General features: G+C 41.3%; 2 protein-coding genes across 16 annotated transcripts in view; one reads left to right on the forward strand and one right to left on the reverse strand.

Annotated features, from left to right (window-relative positions):
- Positions 1–5,123, reverse strand: part of WAPL (WAPL cohesin release factor) — a 134,379-nt gene extending 129,256 nt beyond the window's left edge. The window contains exon 1 of one of the 3 annotated variants that reach the window (XM_072931424.1): positions 4,966–5,123. The gene's annotated coding sequence lies outside the window, so the exon portion shown is untranslated. The remainder of the gene's footprint in view (positions 1–4,965) is intronic. The other 2 variants (XM_072931423.1, XM_030276710.4) reach the window with 2 other exon arrangements.
- Positions 5,124–5,314: 191 nt separating this feature from the next.
- LDB3 (LIM domain binding 3) overlaps positions 5,315–19,875 on the forward strand; it is a 114,760-nt gene continuing 100,199 nt past the window's right edge. For 10 of the 13 annotated variants that reach the window (XM_072931437.1, XM_072931440.1, XM_072931441.1 and 7 more), the window contains exons 1-2: positions 11,269–11,375; positions 11,479–11,603. In XM_072931437.1, the coding sequence (XP_072787538.1) occupies positions 11,511–11,603 (93 nt within the window). In that variant the 5' untranslated portion in view covers positions 11,269–11,375; positions 11,479–11,510. Of the gene's footprint in view, positions 5,469–10,352; positions 10,432–11,268; positions 11,376–11,478; positions 11,604–19,875 lie in introns of those variants that run through there. The other 3 variants (XM_072931438.1, XM_072931439.1, XM_012574459.5) reach the window with 3 other exon arrangements.

Genomic DNA, 19,875 nt, shown 5'->3' on the forward strand with positions numbered 1-19,875 from the left:
AGCTGTCAGTCTTTGGAATTCCCAAATGTGACACCCACAGCTATTACATATCCAGAGGAAGTTACACCACAGTACACTCAAAATGGTTGATTTGTACAAGGGAAGAGGACCCTGTAATGTTTCTGTTTCAACATGTGACTAACTTGCAGGCACTTGTATTTCTCTGCTTCCTCTTTCCAAGACTCAGTGGCTTGGTTCCAGCAGAATTATTTGACTTCAGTAAAATTTGACTGTTACTAGTTTACTTGATCTAAACTTGAAAGAGCTCATAAGAGGAAAAAAGCTCATCACTGAAACTTTTATTCTGTTCTCTCTACAACGTATATCCAGCATGTAAAGGAAAGGGCTGGAGAATGAAATAATAGAAATGGAATAAAGAATAAGACATTCCTGTTGACTTGTCTGGGAGTTCTATTCTTGTTAACTCATGCGCTGTTTTAAATAATGGGGGAATTGAAACAGATTATTTATACAATAGGATCCTGAATTTGTATCACACTTGTCCTCCCAGAGCTCACTGGCTCTGGATAGCTTGGAAAGTTGGAAAGCTTGGCTGGCCCTAAACAAACTTTGAATTACTGAAACTGCCAATAAAGCTACAAAATAAATTTATTTTACCTATTGGGATTGTACAGATATAGTCTAGAACATTTCTTTGACATGGTGTGCCTTTCTTTATTAGTCTTTTGATCTTCTTACTGCCTGAAAACATTGTGCAAGGACAAAGCTGATTGCTCAGTTACCATCTAGTGAGCTGTATATTTAGCACCTGACCATCAAGATAGTCTTGATCTTTCTTCAAGGTTGGGCACCAAGATGTCAGAAAGAAGAAGAACATATACCAGCACTCAGGCTCCAGCAGCAGCTAAGTTAAACATAGCTCACCGTTTCCTCTGAAAAATTTATCCCAGTTTTCAGACATCCCAATGAAAACTGCTTCAGTAAATCAATAGGCTCAACTGAAAAAATCATCAGCTCAAGGCACCAAGCAATCAAACTGAACAAGACTGCTACTCAGCTGACGCTGCTTTGTGGTAAGTATCAGGTAGTTCTGAGTCAGAGTAGGGTATTAACTCCTTCTGTGCATTGGCTAATTCAATTTAGTGCAGTACCCAAAATTATCTGTAAAAGGTCATATCATTTACTCTTGAAGTGCTGCAAGGCAAATTCAAGAAGGTTCTGCATACTCAAACAGAAGATTAACAGTGCCCGTTGTAAGAAAGAGGCAATGTTGGATTAATCAATCTTCAATGGAGAGATGCTGAGAAATACCAAAGGAACAAATGGGAGGAGATTCACTTTTCCCTTTGTATAAAGGGCCTGCATTTACAGCTGAGTATTTACAGTTGAGCAATGAGTTAGAATTAGGAGGACAACATTTATTTAGCCAAACTAACTGAAAATATTAATTTTTAGGAGAATTCTAGTTTTTCTTCTATCTAAAATCAATGCACAAGTCATTTGTTCTGACATTTTGGGGCCAGATTAGCCCAGATTTAGCACAAAAGTGGTGAGGGTTATAAGTCAAGCATCATTTCTGGGGTTCATCCTGCTGACAGTTCCTCTTGAATTACCTACTCCCATAACTCTTTTTTCATTCTGTACCAGCAATATTATGCTAATAATATAGCCCAGGGAAATGACAGGAACAGTCCAAGGAGGTTATCATGTAGACAGCCTTCTTTTTCATCTTTGAGCAACACTCCAGAATTGCAATTCTCAATGTTCTATTGAACTGTATGTAGCAGCTTTACATTTTGATTATTTTGTTTGCATATTTGGTTGCTCTTATATGTGGGCAACACTAGGAAGCCTGCAAAATTATTAAGGTAAGACTGAAAATAGGAATGATGAATCTCTATCTTACAATGATAAAATCACTAAAGTAAAGTCACTAAAAATATGATCCTCATCTGAGCTGTGCTTGCTACACAGCTGCATTCCTAAGATTTTCTGCAAAAGAAAATAATTTTGGAGAGCCAAAGTATTAGATTCCTTTGGCAGCTTTTTTGTCAATGCCAGAAGACAATCCCACATGAATCAGACTGTTAACTGGACATATCTAAAGTCCTAACTTTAAATAAATTCCTTCTAGTCTTTTGTGAGAAGGGAATTGAAAACTGTGAGTTGTTTTATAAATTGAGTATTTATTTGCCAGTGACAGAAGGAACAAACCAATGACTCTCCTGTCCCTTTACACAGCATGTGCAAAGAAGTGGGAAAACCAGAACTGCTAAGCAATCACAAATGGAATAGCCTCATTTACTGGATCTGTTACAGTTTGGGTAAATGACAGTGCAAATGCAGGCCAGATCTGCACTCCTCTGAATGCCAGCGCTTCTGTCTGAACAGTCACATCAGTGTTGCCACAGATAAATAACACCTACACAGCCCATCCAAACCAAAGGCAGTATCTTCTTCCCAGTTACTCTTTCCTCAGCAGGGGCTCTCAGAAAGCCACACTCATCACTAGTTTATTTCTGAGCTCAGAACCCCTTCAGCTGGGCAGGGAATGAGATGACATATCAAAAGCATTTTTCCAGGAGAAAGCATATCCATACTTTGTGCTGCAATGTCTGTACTTTACTTGATAATTTTCCTAATATCGTTGGTGAGGAGCTTCTCAGTACCTGAGGAAGCCAGCCTTGTTGGGTAGCAGTCATTCTTTTAAGTGTCCATCCAGGGGTGTTGCACCTTCAGTTTACCATTACTGCAATTAAACTGTGCAGACAGCTTACTAAAGTACCTGATAAACCTTATGAAACCCTACTGCAGGAAAATGAGGGGCCTATTTACAAGAAAAACAATGTTTCTGAGACTGATCTGAGGCTAAACAGCTGATGAAACAGTCTGGAAGATCAGATTGTGGTTGGAAGAAAGAATAAAAGAAAAGGAGAAAGACTTGCAGAAAACTAGCCCTTGACAGAACTATCTGAATTTTCCAGTAAAAGAAATTGACCAGGCTGGAATGAAACTCATGGGTCAAAAGCAAATCACACTGAGTCACTGAGGAAAACAGACAGCTAAATCTACCAGTAAGCTACTTTCCAGAAGGCAAATAGGATTGTTTGCACAAGATGGCTCAGTCAGTGTAGCCTCAGTGCTCAGCTTTTCATAATAAGTGGCGACCCCGAAGGTGTTTCAGGGAACTATTCCAAGGCTGTATTTCTGAAACATCTTTTAAAATATGTGTTTAATATTAGTGCCTTCTAGAAAAATGGGACAGAGGATTTTGTCCCTCCAAATGACAGGCACAAGTTCCTGGGAACAAGCTTGCAGGCTCTTTCAGAGATCGCTGAGCTCCATACTTTCAAGTTCCTCAGCCTTGAGTGACCTATGGAGAAACACACAAGCTTGTGTATTTCATCCTGTTTCAAACAAAAACAAAGTCTGAAGCAAAGCTGATCCACCACTCATCAGAACAGGATTATTGGCCACTTCCCAGTCATCCATGCTGACACTTTTACCAGGGTGCAGAAAATCAGGTTATCGAAGGCCCTGAAAAGGTTCAGGTAGAAGTCCTTAAATCTAAATACGATTTTTTCTATGACACATAGAATGGGATAATCTAACAGAACATCATTAAATAAGCATAATTTCCCACCATCTGGATCATGTTTTCCAGCCTAAATCACCAAAAATGCCACTTTATAAGGTTGCTCACCTCATCACAAGATGCAAAATGTTTCCGTTTGGGGATATAAGCCAGCTTGTCAGTGGAATATTTTTGCAACTACTATTAAGTCACAATCCATATGAATATGAATTTTGGCCAAGGATAAATACAGAAATAATTTAGATCAATTTTTCCTGGCCTTGTCTATGCATCCCGTAAAGTGCAAAGAGACTTGAGGTTCCATAAGACGAGAAACACTAAACCTGAACTGCGACGCTTTAAAGTAGGCAGGAGCTGAGACGCTTCTCAGAAGGGCTGTGTATTGCAGCGATTGCATTGCTGTGTTTCTCGCGGCCCTTTCTGCCCCTAACTGCGGGGTTTTGCCGGGCGCGCGCGGTGCGGCCGGTGCGGGGCCGGTGCGGGGCCGGTGCGGGGCCGGTGCCGCCCGCGCCGCCCTGTCCCTGGTGCTGACCGGGCGCGGCCCCTCGGCACGGCCGCTCCGCTGCGCAGCCAGCGCGGGGCCGCCCGCCCGCCACCTTCCCAGCCCAGGGAATTCTCGCTCCTGGGCAAATCCCAGCGGGCTCCCATGCCACGGGGCACCGCACGCGTTCCCAGCGGTTCAACGATTGGGAACAGGCTTTTCTCTTTTTAAAAAATTTTTAACAAACTCATAAAGCAGTGGCGCTGTCATTGCACTGAGAAAATAGCTGACTTTCTGCAGGATACTTTGGGGAGCATAACATAAAAAGCCAAAAAAGCAAACCAAGCAGAACTGCTGAATAGAGGGATGTATGGAGCGGGCCGCCTGGTCCTTGACAGAACTCAGCAGGACTATAGGAAAGCACCACAAGGCTCAATCTCTTAAATCATCTCAGCATCAGTATCCTGATGGGCAATTAAATAGTTTGTTCTGCATTTCTTGTCTTCCAAACCCTTTGTCTTATCTCGGGATGTCGTTTTAACTTTTCCATTTAACTAAAACGACCATCGCTTATCAGCACCAGTGAATCAGTGGGGACAAACAACCTCACTTCCACTTTTCCTGCGGGTCAGTGAATGAAACCACCGTTCTCACCGCTGTTCCGGCGGCGAGCAAAGGGGCTGAAGGCAGCAGGCGGTGAGCGAAGGGGCTGAAGGCTGCGGGCTCTAAGCCCGCAATTCATTAACGCACAAGGCTCAAGAGCTTATACTGAACTTGGGCAGGACAGCAGCCCCTCCCGGCCGCCCTCGCTGCTTCCAGAGCCTTCCTGGTCCCACCCGCGGGCGCAGCCCCCCCGCTCCCGCCGCCATTTCATCCCTCGCATCCTTCCCTGAGGGCTCAGACGCGGAACGCCCGCCCCCCGGGATACCTGCTGCCCCGGAGCTCGGCCGAACCGCTCCCCACAGCTCTGTGTAACCTTTCCGCTCTGCCACCGCGGCCCCGAGGTGATCTCGGCCCAAACTCGGATATTTACACACCGCCGGCAGCGGCTTCTCGCGGATCGGCCCCTGCGCCACCGCTTGAGGCAAATCCCCACCCGCGGCGCCTCGCCAGCCCAGCGCCCCCTCGCGGCGGGACGGGGAGCGGCCGCCGCCCTCAGCGCGGCACTCCCGGCGGCCCGGGCGCTTTAAAGGCTCCACCTGCGGGGCAGCGGCTCTTTCCCCGCCACGGGACCGGGCGCCTGCCTCAGCGCTTCCCTCAGCCCCGTCGCGGCCGCCCCCTGGCTGCGGGGGCGATGTCTGTGGGTGCGGCAGCCGCGGCTCCCGCAGGGGCGGGACCGAGCCCCACGCGGCGCGGGCAGCGGCCGGAGGCGGCGGGGGGCGGCCGCTCGGCCCGGAGGTACCGCTGAGCCAGACGCTGCGAGCGGGCAAGGTGGGTCGCGCCGCGCCTACAGCGTGTCTGTAGTGGAAAATTAAACGCTGGAGAGCCCTTGCTGGCAAGGCAGGAGTGAGTAGGCGAGGCTGAAGTGTAACTTTTGGGAGGCTGCTTAGTTATCTTGCAACCCTGTGGTTACAGGCGCGCAGCTACATCAGCGTGCAGTGGTGATCCCTGAGGAATCTGCGGTGGCCAAATGACACTGAGGGCACAGGATCCTTTCCGTGAGGCTCCTTGTGCGCTCCCCGCGCTGTGCCAGACCTCGGGCTGGCAGGAGGCAAAGCCTGCCCCCCCTAAGAGATCCTGTGACCTCCATATCGGAGCTCAGCCCCTGGTCTGTGGGGAGCTGACTGTGATGTCTTGGGGTTTGTTTGGATTTTTTTCGTTCATTGTTTGCTTTTTTCTGAGGCCAAACAGTCAATTAGGTTCCGATGCAGCAAGGCACAGATTACAATAGTCAGGATTGCTGTCAACTTTCCTGGTTTCAGCCCAGAGTTGAAGAACAACAATGCAAACTGAACAGTGACACATTTTGCAGACTTCTTTTTCTGCCTCAAGTACATGTATTAGAAACCGGGCCCTGTGTTTTAGTCCAGTTTGCTGCTGTTGACTCATTTTCTCACTTAAAGTGGGTAACTTAAGTGCTGTGGTTATGTTTATAAACAGGACATGGTTAAAACAACAGGTGTTTAGATGTTCTTTACCTTGAAAGAAGAAATTTTCTTATCATGGGATGGTTAAGTACCATAGAAGTCTTAAGTATTATATGGTGTAGTGAGTGTCTTTAAAATCAATGACTGAAAAGCTAGTAAGATGAGAATACACTTAAGTCTTCATAGTCTGGAGAGGTATCTTCCCCTTGCCTTTCATGGTGAATCTGTCTCTCCACAGGTTTCCAATTTAATACAGTTACTAAAAAAATCTTTGTATCTTTAAAAGTTTAGTTCTGATTAACTGTGTTGTATACCAAATTTTTATGGTAGTGAAAGGAGGTTGGTGTAGGGAAAAAAAAGCATGCAGTAGAGGAAAAATAAGTGTGAAATGCAGGTTTGTTTGGGGTTTTTTTTCTTTTGTAAAGATGGAAATAGTGATGGTGAAGGATCTAGAGGGAGGGGTAGATAGCAAATTCAGTTAATTGGTAAAGAGATACTGGCAGCAGCAAACAGCCAAACAGGAAACATTTGAGCTGCATTTCTGAAGGCATTATATTATAGACCAGGAAGATAATACTGCATCATTATATTGCTCTAGCATATCTCCCCAGCATTATCAGCTTTTTTCTGGAACTCACAAAGCACAGTCTTAGTAAGGTATTGACAAAGCAGAATGTGGTGAAGCCAAGATAGAAAATTTAGCGGCCTGAGAAAGATCAAGACTTAGGACAACTTGATAAAGGGGCTAAAATGAACTCAGAAATCCTAAGGCCAGTGAGAATTGAAGGATTTTAAATTAATAGATGAAAAAAAGTACAAGTATGATTAGCTCAACTTAGTTCAGATTTCAGCAGTGAAGGAAAGGAGATCACAATAAGCTGTTTTGCAGAATAGTCTTACTTTGGAAGCAATATTGAACTTGTGGGGAAAAATATCTTTGCTCTTGATAATTTTATATTCAGTTTGCCACTGGCAAGGTAGGAATCCAGAGCTAATTTTTTTCCCCATCTCTAATGTGTCAGTTTCAAATTCCTTAGCACTGCTTAGCTAATATATAGTAGATGTCTATTTCCCCCTGTGGGTGACAATGAAGATCAGTCCCCAAATACAGCTGTTCATTTCATGTGAAATGTACTTAGCATTGGGTTGATTCAAAACTTTGGAAAACTCTAGGATTGCATATATTGAACAACTGGGTCAAAGCTTGGGTTTTCTTCATGTATGTGTTTAGTGAGTAGTTACTTCAAAGGCTCCACTCACCCAGCTTCCCACTCTTCTGAAGGACTGTAGATAGTTGTACTGGTGATAGTGCAGGAATCCATAGGACAAAAAGGGTGTGTTTGTCATAAAGCTGAATGCTGCCTTCTTGTACTGCCACTCCCTCAGGTGAGGGAGACTGAAAGAAAGACAATCGTTTTGCCTGGGTTTTTTTTGTTTAGTGGTTTGGTTTTTGTTTGGATTTTTTTTGTTTGTCTGATTGATTGGGTTTTTTTCCTAAGGGAAAATCTATCCAGCTTGTTGAACATCTTTCTATTAAAGAGGAGATGATAGTTTATTTGTGGCTGGCACAAATCTTTCACTTGCCTAAACATAAAACATTGAAACCATGACCTTGTATGCATCTTTTTATTTGCCAGAGATCCATAGTCTGTTGCAGCTCAGAAGTCAAGCTCTCAAGCAATCCTTGATGAACCAAATGACACAACCTTGTTGCTGCAGTAACAGTAATTCAAATCTCCCCTGGGCCACAGGAGCTAAAATATAACCCCTGACTAATGTGTCCAGCTTTGTGAAGTAGTAGCAACTTTAACAATTGGAATTTCCATTACTTGTTTCCTTCCACCTTAATTTAGCATTGACACTAGTAGCTTTTATTTCATTCACTTCATGTCTGTGCACTCCCAAGCATGCAGTTGTGGCTCTCCCAAAGCCGGTTCACTGTAATACGCACAGCATGGTCCCCTAGCACGTGTGAATTGTTTCCGCTGGTGTGACATCTCTGCTGGGCTTGTGGAAGGACAGCTCTGCTCGGGCTCAGAGGCATTTGCTGGAGGTGGTGGCACTCTCCTCTGCTGGTACCCATCCAGCTTCCTCGCAACTGTTCCCATCAGTCAGCTGGGAATAGCTTGGGGCACGAGGGGGGCTGCCTGGGGAGCTCTGGAAAATCCTCTGATTTGATATGTGTAGAGAAAATGTCACCCTGCTCCTGGAATATGTTTTTTGTTTAAATGTCACCCCTTACATCAGTGACCTCATCTGACTCAGCACTCAGCATAGCTTCTCTCTGAAGGGAGGGAGCTTTAAGCAAGTCATGGATTTTGACATAGTCAGAGAATGTAGGGAAGAAGGCACACCATGAGAAACAAAATCTGAGCAAACAGAAATTATTTTTGAAACGGACTACCAGGCAATTATGTAAAATAACTTAAAATCTAAACATCAGAAGACTCTGGATAAACAAGGAAATTGACAGTTCTGTGCACATAGTTTATTTCAGCCTCAGGTTTCCCAGAAGGTTTTGCTGAGGTTTGTGCTGGTGTAGCTGTGGCAGCACTGTACCTGCTACACTGATGTGTCACCTTTGAAAGCAGGGCAGGGCTGAAACAGCCATCTGGGTGGATCACCAGGTTTACTTGGAGGCTGATTGTGCTAAAAGTCTGTAGAAGGTGAGACCTATGCTAAGGGTGTCCCTAACAAATGGATCTGTGACTACAGCCTGAGCTTCTGTAGCATTTTAATTTCATTATTAGGAGCAGAACTTTCTTCAGGCAGGCAGAGGGGATACAGACTCTAGAGAGGCTTGGAGTGAGCAAACTCTGGAATCTTCTTTCCCTGTATTGCACCTGGAAGGGGTAGTGTGGATGCATGAAAGAGCTGTGGTCCTGATGTGTTGAAGGGAAATGTTGACCAGGACACTGCATATCCTCTATACCTTCCTTTTAAAAATGCCGAGCTACACTGAACATTGGGGCAGACATGGGCAGAAACCAAAGGAGCAGGAACAAGTGACCTCAGTTTAACATTTCATTCAAATGACAGAGCCCCAATGTGATGCCCGCTCTCGTTTCTTAGCTCACCACTCAGCCTGAAGGATCTCTCAGATCCTTTCTGATGTCCTGATAAGAAAATACCATGTTACAGGTGGGAAAGTAGGACAGAAGCACACAGTGTTTGGTTAAACAACATCTCTGTTTCTTAGAGCTTAGCTCTATTCAGTTTGTTGTGTGGTTTTATTCTGTTCTAGGTTTTGCTTCCCCCCTTTTCTGTTATTTACACAAATTACTGAAGATTGAGGTATGGGAAGATAACATGCACAGAATTTTAAGTCCATAAAACTGTGGTCTTTCTTCTAACACTTATTTATGTGATACTGTCTGTAGTAGTGAAGCAAAAACTTTTTTATATTTATCTTACTCCTGCTTTTATTCTGTTCTCCTGAACTCTTGAAATGGAGCCAAGAAAGGGCACTAAAAAAAGCAGTGAATTCCTAGGAAAAAACCAGCAGTGAATTCATAGGAAAAGTAAAAGTACAATGAGACTATACCTTCAAACAAAAAAAAACCCACCAACTAGTACTAGATAAACTGGCAGGATAGGAAACTGCCATTTTAAGTCCAACAAGTCAGTTTTACCTCTCCTCAAAATAATCATCCAAACATCAGTGGTTCTGGACTTACAGAGGACAGGTTATAAATACTCATAATGTAAATGTACCTTCAAGGTATTTGTGAGACCTCAAAACCCTGCTTTATTCTCAGGCTGTATCTTGCTATTTGCTTTCATTCTGGATGGGGCCAGTTCCACTGGCTTAGTGTAACTTGTATTTAAATCTGTGTGAATTGCTGCGGTTTAATGTGGACCTCTGGCTAAAACCTCTGATTTAGTCTAGTGCCTATGCAGAGATTAATTATTCCCTTGTACAGATGGCTTTTCTGGCACTGTGAATGTTAGAAACATTTTTTGCTTCATAGTTTTGCAAAATTATTGACCATCTTCTTTGACAAAGACTGAGTTCCTGGTAGTGTTTGCTCTCTGCTGTTTTGTAATCAGATATTTGTCATGTTTTAAGGTAGGTGTATTGGCAGGGTGATCAATGTTCAAGCTGAGCTGCCTCACTCTAGTGCATTGTGTGTGTTTGCTTGTCTTTTTGATTATCAAAGTAGAACCCATGTTTGGGGGACATTTTTACCCCCCTTTTTTAATATAATGGCAATTTCTTTCTAACCAGAGGATAAAGGAGGATAAGTGCTGTGAAGATACAGAAGAGAGGTTCTGGAGGTCCTGCACAAATTAATGACTTGAAAAGGGTGAGCATTATTTAATGTTTGTAGCTTTACCCTGAGAGCAGAAACTTTTTTGTTATATCTGTAGTTTTACCAACAGCTTCTTCCCTACCCTCATGCCCTCTGTATTTTAGCAATTTCCAATCTAGGGCAGAAATGCTATCCAGCATTACTGAACAAGGGTTATAGTTTTATGGAACTCCGAAGAACTGGAATGTAAACTGAAAAAATCAAGCAATTAATTAAAGAAGCAATTAGCTAACTATTTGTATTCCTAGACTTTAATTCAAGCGTCACACCTTTAGAAGACTTGTATTGAAATGATGAAACCGGTATGTAGTGAAACTGTGCTTTTATCACAGAAATTATATGCTGATTAGAAGTATCCCGTGATCTTTCTGTATTCAGAAAAACTAAATGTTAGTTTTCCTAGGGAAAGTAAGGGCTGTGGAACCAAGAGGCAAACATGAAGTTGTGGATTTTTTTTTTATAATGCTAAATACATATAGTATGTATTTTTCTCAGTTTAACAATGCATTGCAAAAGAAGGTTATCGATTTCTTGGTGCCTTTTCTGCTACATGTGGAAAGATCTAATAGAAAGAACCTGTATTATATGTCACAGTGCAAGATACTTGTGTGCTGAAGCAGAATTTAAAAATGGCTTTGTAGTTGTTAACAGGTTACAGAAGAGACTTAGTGTTTGGGATTTTAGAATGTGATTTTGTTTGCTTGTTTTATTAAAACATATGTTTTGTCCATAAAGTAACTGAGCAGCATGAGGGGCTTGAGGAGCCTAGAAAGATCTGTCCCCTTCCGTGGGGACTATATTAGACCTCTGAGTCATGAAGTCTTTGCATAGTAGGTGTCTGGTTACAAACCTTTTATGGGCCCTACTCAGCTGGGATATCAGCATCTGCATTATAGCTCCCATCTATTCTTAGGTGGTATCAGAGCACGACTGAACAGGCAAGGCAGAGAGAGAATTGCTTTCATTTATGTAAAACCCTATCCTGTTCTCAGTCTGTTTTTTCACACTTTTTTCTGTCTGCCCCGTCCTTCTGTCCTGCAGTGCCCTGTTGCTGCCTGTGAAAGTGGTACAACATGGCTTATAGTGTGACTCTGAATGGACCTGGACCGTGGGGCTTCCGACTGCAAGGGGGCAAGGACTTCAACATGCCCTTGACCATCTCCAGAGTAAGTGTGCAAAAAAACCTTGTTGAGCTTGTTTGGGCTGGAAAATAGCAGTCATATGTACACTTTGACCTGGCCTAGCAGAATTGAAGATCTTTGCACCTAGGTGTGAATAAAGACAATATAATGTGAACTAGAAATCTGCCAGTTTGAAGTACAACCTGGCATTGATAATGCCTCAGGAAGACAGTTGTGGTTAGTATATTTGTATGGATGGTGATACTGTCTCTTTTAAGTAATCTTCCAGTTCTATTCTGTGCGGTGCTGTCTCTTTTTTTGCTGATAGGGGCCTCACTGGTGCAATCTGGGGGGGAAGGAAATAGAACAACTCTGAATGGGAATATAGAACTATATTTATAGAAAATAAACATCTAACTGCTTGTAAGTATGTGAAGTCAGGTGTTCAAACTGAACAAAGACAGGGATGTGACCCCTCTTGTGATGGGGTGCAATAGTTGGATAAAAATTAGACATGTCAAGCAGAAGACTCAGTAGTACTTAAAATACTGTCTTAAATTATGCAGAAGCCTTCCATTTGCAGCAGACAAACAGCATGGATTTAATAATTAATTACTTAGTGTATCTGTCAATTACAGCCATATATCTCCTAGCTGCCTTTTACTTTTCTTTTCCCCTTGAAGCATTATTTTAAGGTGTTGCTGTTCAGTACTCCTATTACCTGAATTAGCTATGTTTCTTAAATATTTTTAACATTGAATGGTTTTCAGGAAATTTGTGTTTCCTTTACCTACTTTTCTCTCATAAGACAGTTCTGTGTGACTTCTGGTAGCTCCCTTCTTCTTTTCTTGTTTCTGACAGTCTCAAATCTTCTCCAGAATGTTCAGATCTTTCTAGAGAGGTCTTGGCTCCTCCACAAATCACCTGCAGAAGGCTTATTTTGCAATACAGTGACAAGAGAGGTTACTTACATAAGAGTATGTAAGAGAAATACCAGAATGATTTAATCAGACAAACAAGTAGAATGCAAATAAAAGGTCTGTTTCACTGCAAAAATAATAATAAAAAAGCCACCTACACTCCTTTTAAAACTATGCTGATTTTTTCATAATGAAAAAATATAGTCTGTTAAGTTGTGGGTACAAAATGTATATCTCTACAACAAATGTGATTCAAAGTCACTTGGTGGGCTTCTGAAATCTTAGCTATGCTATTTCATATTCATCCTGTGAAACTATATCACCTGATCTCTCTTGTTCTTATGCACATTATCTCTTTCTTGGAAAACAGGGCCACATTTACCTTAATACTATGATGATGAGACATACTTTTCATAACTCCTTTTGCAGCATAGTAATTGCAAAGAAGGCTGTTCTGGCAGTTTTATCAAAAGCAAATAAGCAAAAGACAACCTAAAATACCTCCCATCTACAAAAATAAACTCGCTTCATAAACTCAGATTACTTTTGCTCCTGTAAATAGTGTTGGTATTTCTTTTCTCATCCCACCCAAGGTAAGTACAGAGAGGTGTCACCATATTTTTGTAGGCATTTTCATGACACTTTGCAGCTTGCACTGTATGGAGTTGATTATTTTCTTTTAAATCAGTCAGTCATACCTAGAGTCTGTCAGCCATGGGCCAGGGCTGTAGCACTTGCAGTGTATGTGACACAATCAGTAATGAAAACCCAGTTGTTTCCCAAAGAGCTCATTGTCTCAGATAGTAATCTGTGAAAGTACAAACACTATGCCCAAAGGCTGTATGAGTCTCATGAGGCTTTTGAGAGTATAGGAGGAGCAGAAGTGAAACTGCAACAGCTGAATTCCCAGAGGTGTGAAGGAATTAGCTCTTCACAGACCTAACTGCATTTTCAACCATAGCAGTGGCAGAAAACGCTGTTAAATGTTTTTAAACTCTTCCCAGTGAGGCCCAGCTGGGACTACAGCTTTGGGATGGGATTGGATTTTAGAGCCTGCCTTATGAGGGCAGAAGCATAGCGTCTTTCAGGGCGAGCTGGGATAGTTATGCCCGCTGGTTGTGACGTTTTTGTGATCTGTTTTTTTTTTCTTTATTGTCTATCACATAAATATATCTCTAAACCAAATCAGAAATTTCAGTCATAAGTGAGTTGACCTATGAACTCAGCCATAGTTGCAGTTTTATTGAAGTGGGAAAAGGGAAGCTGTACTTACATTTTATAATATTCCTGATGGGGAGGAGGGGAGAGAAGATAACTGTGAGGAAGATCTCCTACTTGGAAAGGGTGCAGAGATCTAAATGTTGCTAGTGGATGCTATATATTTATGGACTCGTTTTGATCCACAGCTGCCCTGAGATGAGATTAGAATTTCTAAGTGCAAGATGAGTCCTAAACTTCAAATACTTCAACTTAGAGTATTATAATTGCTTTTAATGTACCATGGCAGATGTGCCATTGCCCTTTTGGCTACATGTGCACAGTGTCCTTCTAAGCCTGCAGACTGGGCTTGCATGCAGACATGTTCATTCTGCTCTGACTGCCCTCAGTTAATTGGACTGTCTGTGGGTGGGCCACAGAGAACAGAAGGATTTCTCCTTTTTCATGGAGGCTCTGTGCTCTTCTGTCATGCTGCAAGAGCACTGCCTCTAAACTCGAGAAAAATGGTGGAAGGAGTCTAACACAGCAGGGTTGTTCATCACATCTACAGTATTAGGCCAAGATGTTTCCAAGCACCCTCCCAAAAGAGGGCACCAGTATAGTGCCTTTATGAAGCTAGCCCATGCATGGACATAAGGTTGACCTGTTGACCTGCACTCTGTCAGCCAGCCCTACACAATTCCTACCCACCTCACACTTTGCCTGGACAGTAGGGGAGAAATCATGAAAGTCTTTGAAACCTGCTGAGAAAAGCACAATACAGGATTGTGGGATTGCTAAGGCTTCTGTTCAGGAAAAATGTTCTTAACACAGTGGATGAGGAAGTGAATTATGCAGAGCTCTTTGGCATAACAGTTCACTTCTAAAGAAATCTTTAAAATGGTGTCTCAGACACTGGATTTTCTTCCATTAAGATAGGCCCAGGTGATCAGCTCATTGCTGAATAATCAACTGCATAATGCACAGGGGACACAGTCAGTCAGCTGGGTGACAGGTGAAGATGTGTTCCCCTGAAATGGATTGTTTTGCTTATCTGTTCTTTATCTAAAAATAAATGCCTGACTAACATAGGGGATGGGAACAAGAAAGCAGGAGACAAAAACAAGTAGGGAAGAGTTAAGGTCACTCTGCAGCTTTCACTCTGCTTTAACAATAGTATCGAGAAATCATCTGTAAACTATTTTTCCAGTCCCCACCCTGCAAACCATTGCACCCACTAGAAAAATTCTGTCATGAAATGTAAAATTGTCTCATGAGATGTCATGAGCAGGTAGCAGACATAGGAAAACAGTATTGACAGACTTAATAAAGCCAAGCATCTGTCAGCCCTGCTGAAATGGATGAGACTTGCAGGTTGTTGGCAGTGCTAAGTGTTGTCACCAGTGGCGTGATCATGTACATAAATCTGGTCTTTCCAAATTGATGTGGGCAGCAAAGCTGTTTATTTTCTCCTACTGCTTGAACTGTCTGGAAGCAAGCAGAATTCATTAATTTTATAGACTAATCCTTTGTAAGAAGGCTTTTGGACATAGTTAATTATCTAAGTGCTCAGTTGCCATGTTACCTAAGATGGTATGATTGTACATGGTTGGTTGCAATAACAGAACATCTTCATTTAATTCTGAATCTTTATTTCTGAACAGTAAACTTTTCTAGAGAGACAGGCTGGCTTGCAGGTGATGCAATGAGCTGAAATGTGTGAAGGAGCAATCATTATCTGAGGTAGTGGAAATAGTATTTAAATCACTGTAGTAACTCATGACTGGTATATTCACTCTGCAGTTATCTATACAGTTTTGTATTTTCTATTAGAGAGGTTGGGTTCCACATCAAAAGCCAGAGCCTGAAACAGGAGATAGTGTTTAAACAAAACAAAAACCTTTAAGAAATACTTTTCTTTATTTGATTAAGTGATTTAAAGGTTGAAATCTGCTGAATGTGTAAGTCCAGGGAGGGGAAATAACAAACACTGCTACAAAAAGAATTAAATTAGCTGATCTGTATACTGACTCTGCTACAAGCAGTCTGAAACAGCTTTTTGAGTCTGGGGGGAAAACCCCGGTCTAGTATTTTGAAGTCTGTCTCTGCAGAAGCAGGAAGGGTTTTTTTCCTCAGAGTTGTTAGGCTCTTTCCTTTTATCAGCATCTCTTGCTGATTGCTTCCTGTCCCTCCTCCACTCCCTAGCATACATATGCCAACCTCTGGCTGTCACTGCCTCTGCTTTAGAGGAGCTATGTGAGAGTATTCATTTCCTGTGTTGTGTATCAGTGCCTTACAACAGGCAGCTGAGGAGGAAAGGCAGTCCCTCTTCACTTTTTTTCTTCTATTCTTGAATGCAGGGAAGCCTCAGATGATCTGGGTCAGGCTCTGTGCATTCTGCAGCTGTCCTTTGAATGGCCATGTGGTGCTGTACATAAACTATAATCAGGAAAATGCAGTTTACCTGTATTGAGTGAACTGAAACAATTCGGCAAGTTCTCTTGAAGTGCTGATACAACATCCCCTGTTAAGCATCCACCTTTGGTGAGTCAGACTGCTGAGTAGCTGTCCTAAAGCTGTAACTGCAGCTTTGAGAGGGCTTTTCTTGTTCTCCAAAGTAGAAGTCATTCATCAGACCAAAAGCTATAGATTAGTATTTATAATAGTTGATATTCTATTAAACTAACAGATAAGTCTGATGTCCTCAAGAAGTCTAGGAGTCTTCCTCTTTAACCATTACTTAATAGAGATGTTTCCTTTTTCCTTTTAAGTTCAAATGACTGAGTCAACTTCTGAGAAGGAAGTGAGCCATTTAATATAATGACTGTCTTATGCCTAGACAAACTGTAGTAATTTCTTATGCCTTAGCAGTTTCACATTCTTCCAACCTTCTTCAGTTGAACTCAAAATATTCCCTTGCGAGAGGAAGATTAAATACTTCCAGGCCAGATTTTCAGGACAATCTGAATCTTTACAATCTCTTTTTTTGATAGAACAACTATTCTGTGGGCATCAGCATTTCTTTGTGATAATCTGTTTGTTTTGTTGATTACTTCTTGAGTAAAAGTCACCTCATCTGAAGTCACAGCATTCTGAATTTTATTACCTGCAATTATTTGTTATATATACAAACAATGTCAGTATCCTAGGAGAGTGCCAGTTATCTGAAGTGGTATGTTTGCTTTCAAACTAATTTGCAAGCCAGTTCTGGTATGTTTACAGCTACATCAGAAATGATTGTGTTTCTGTGAGCCTGAGCTCTACAAGTAACTCCTCAGCCTCCTGATTTGGTATTGTTTATTTGAGATGTTCCAGCAGACAGCATCTGTACTATAAATGGCAGTTCAGTGTACAGGGCATTTGTATGATAAGGTTGCATGTCTCATCAAACACAAGTGTCGTGTCTGTGTCAGACAAGGAGAGAGGGAGCAAATTTTATAGTTGTGTTCCATTTAAATAATACTGGATCAGAGAAATGGGTTTGGGCACCTGGGGATCAAAAAATCCCAGTTTATCAGGGAGACAGTTCAGGTCTCTGCTCTGAGTAAAACAGAGTTAAACATGGCTGTGCAGGTGCTCTAAGAGGTAAGGCATTAGTTATTCTGAGGTAGACAACATTTTTTGTCTTGATTAAAAATACTGTGTCAGATCTGAGAAATAGTCCTAATGGATGTTTCACCAGAGCCCTTAACACTTTAAGAGAAGGTTTGATTTCAGCAAATGCCCGATTTTGTATCCAGAGCAGTTCCAGCACAAGATGGGTTATTTTTCCCTTCTGGGTAAACAGTCATGATGGAAGTAAGAAGCTTTTGTTTTCTTTCTTGCAGAAAATATTCTGAAAAATCATTGAAGTTTGTTGTTGTAACTTTAAACTCAGGTTTATTTGTTGAAGAGTGCTTTTATTATAATTTTATTTAAACTGCAGCATGATAACGCAATGGGATTTGAATGCTTGTATTGTTCTTGACAAAATAACTTTCAGGAACAGCATGTAGCTAGCTGCAGCTCTTGGTCAAATGATTTCTCCTCTAAATCAAGTAGGTACTCAGAAAACAAAGGCAGCCCCTCTTATCTGTTTGTGTGATTAAAGTAATCACTAAATACTAAGTCCACTGCTGAAGGTCGGGGGTATATAAGGAGTATTATGTGCCCTGCACAGACACTGTGCAGAAATTGTCTGTTTAAGGCTATGTTCTTCAATTCTATCTGTTTTGAATTTCAGAAGAAACATAACATCCTGGTAGAATGTAGGCCAGATAAATGTGAGTAATGGCCTGTAACAGCTGAGGTTCTGGTTTAAATGGTGTTGGATCATCAAACCTAGTGTTCTGACTGTTCAGACACAAAATACATAATCCATGGGTTTGAAACCCTTTCTTCATTTCACCTCCTAAGTGCTTTTTAATTTGGAGTGGGATTGTAGCTGAATCATCAATACTTGTGTGGCACTATCTGTGAAAAGAGCTCATTCTATGAAATAACTGGGCTGAATAACATCTATGTAATTGCCAGCTCAGTTAATGAAGTGACTTTGCAGCTTTCTTTCCTGCAAAAGAAAGGGAAATGCAGCTCTTCCCTTGAACAGGGGGCATACAGTGTTAGCTGTGGGAAACATGGGCTCAAGACTGGTGAGAAACTGAGTTCACAGCTGGGGATAACAGTTGCTTTTGAGGTTTTATGGAGGAGGGAGGAAAGGGTTTTCTTTACATAGGGAAACAGATCCACAACTCAAAATAGTTATATTCCTTTTTCACTTCTTTTAAGATTTGACAGTGTGCCCTGGCAACTGGATAATGTGTTCTGACATATTGTTCAGTCTTTGACCTAGAGTTTATTTGTATGAGAATATAGTTGATGTAGTATGTTTCAGGAAGTCCTCAGATTTACATAATTATTATTGAAGTTAATAATTTTGCAGATCCTTTAGAATGAGTAAACATCAGGAGGTAGGCATTAAATTATGAATTTAAAGCTGCCAAGCTGTTAGTGCTTTATAATTAAAATGCACAATAATCTTTTTTTCAGATAAAATTTTTTATTAGTGTCTGATGTCTGAACTCTGTAAATGACTGTCTTAATAAGACAGCAGATAACTCTGTCATTATCTCCATTGTGAATACATTATTGCAAAATATTCTCCAGCCAGTGGAACACAAGGAGAAATTAGCTCTGCAAATATGTTATCATTAACTTTCTATACTAGCAACAGCAGTTCTCATCTTGTTGTCCAATTAGTAGCATAAAGTGTATGTTATAATATAGCTATCAAAAATGTAGGTATTTAAATACAAAATAACACCAGCCTTGACTAGCAATGTGGAAGTATGAAAATGATGTACAAAATGCAATAGTCTTCATAATGATCTAGCTTTCACAGAGGGCTGGAGCTACCTGAGCTGAGAAGACGATCTCGTGTGGCCAGTTTGTGTGTAACTAGAAGTGTCTGCACATGGGTGCCTGAGGTGCCACCATTTTAATGCATAATATAGCATAAAATAGTGTCCAGTGTAATATGAGATTACATTCTTTTCCATTGAGTTTTGTTGCAAGATTAGCCAAATTATCAATGTGCAGGTAAATTATTAGTCCCCGTTTAAAAATCTTGCAAAGGGGAGAGGAAAGAGGGAAGTTTCTGCTGAAGATGGTAAAAATCAATTGCAACTGCAAGTTTTGAGAATATAATGAATTTAAAACCTTGTCTGCCAATGTCAGCAGTACTGTGCTAGTAGAAATGAATAATGCTAATTGGAAAAGAATGGTTTCTATGCACAGCATGTTAAAGGGTTGTTTCTTCTGTACTAGTGTAATTAAAACCTTAATAAAAAGGTTACCTGAGAACAAAATATTCAAATAGGCTTTCTGTTACAGTTGTCTTAATTCCTAAATACTCATTTGGTAGAAGTATGCTATGATATTTAATAGATGGCATTCATTAATTTATAAAGAATTTCATTTTTGCTGGTACAGAGTGAGGATAAGGATCTCAGTAAATGTGCTGTTAAGGCACATTGCATTAACCCATAATTCACACTATATATTTAAAAGCTAATAGATATCACCTGTCAAAATGTGTTGCCTAGATTATGATTATTTTTCAAATTATTTTATTTAGCTACCATCATAAAACTCAGGTCATAAAAGAAATAAAAGCTTGGTCACATAGAGCTGGCCCTGAGGCTTAGGTCAGCCTTACTGTTGGG

Source organism: Taeniopygia guttata, chromosome 6 (assembly GCF_048771995.1).
Source record: "Taeniopygia guttata chromosome 6, bTaeGut7.mat, whole genome shotgun sequence".
NCBI classification, from domain to species: domain Eukaryota; kingdom Metazoa; phylum Chordata; class Aves; order Passeriformes; family Estrildidae; genus Taeniopygia; species Taeniopygia guttata.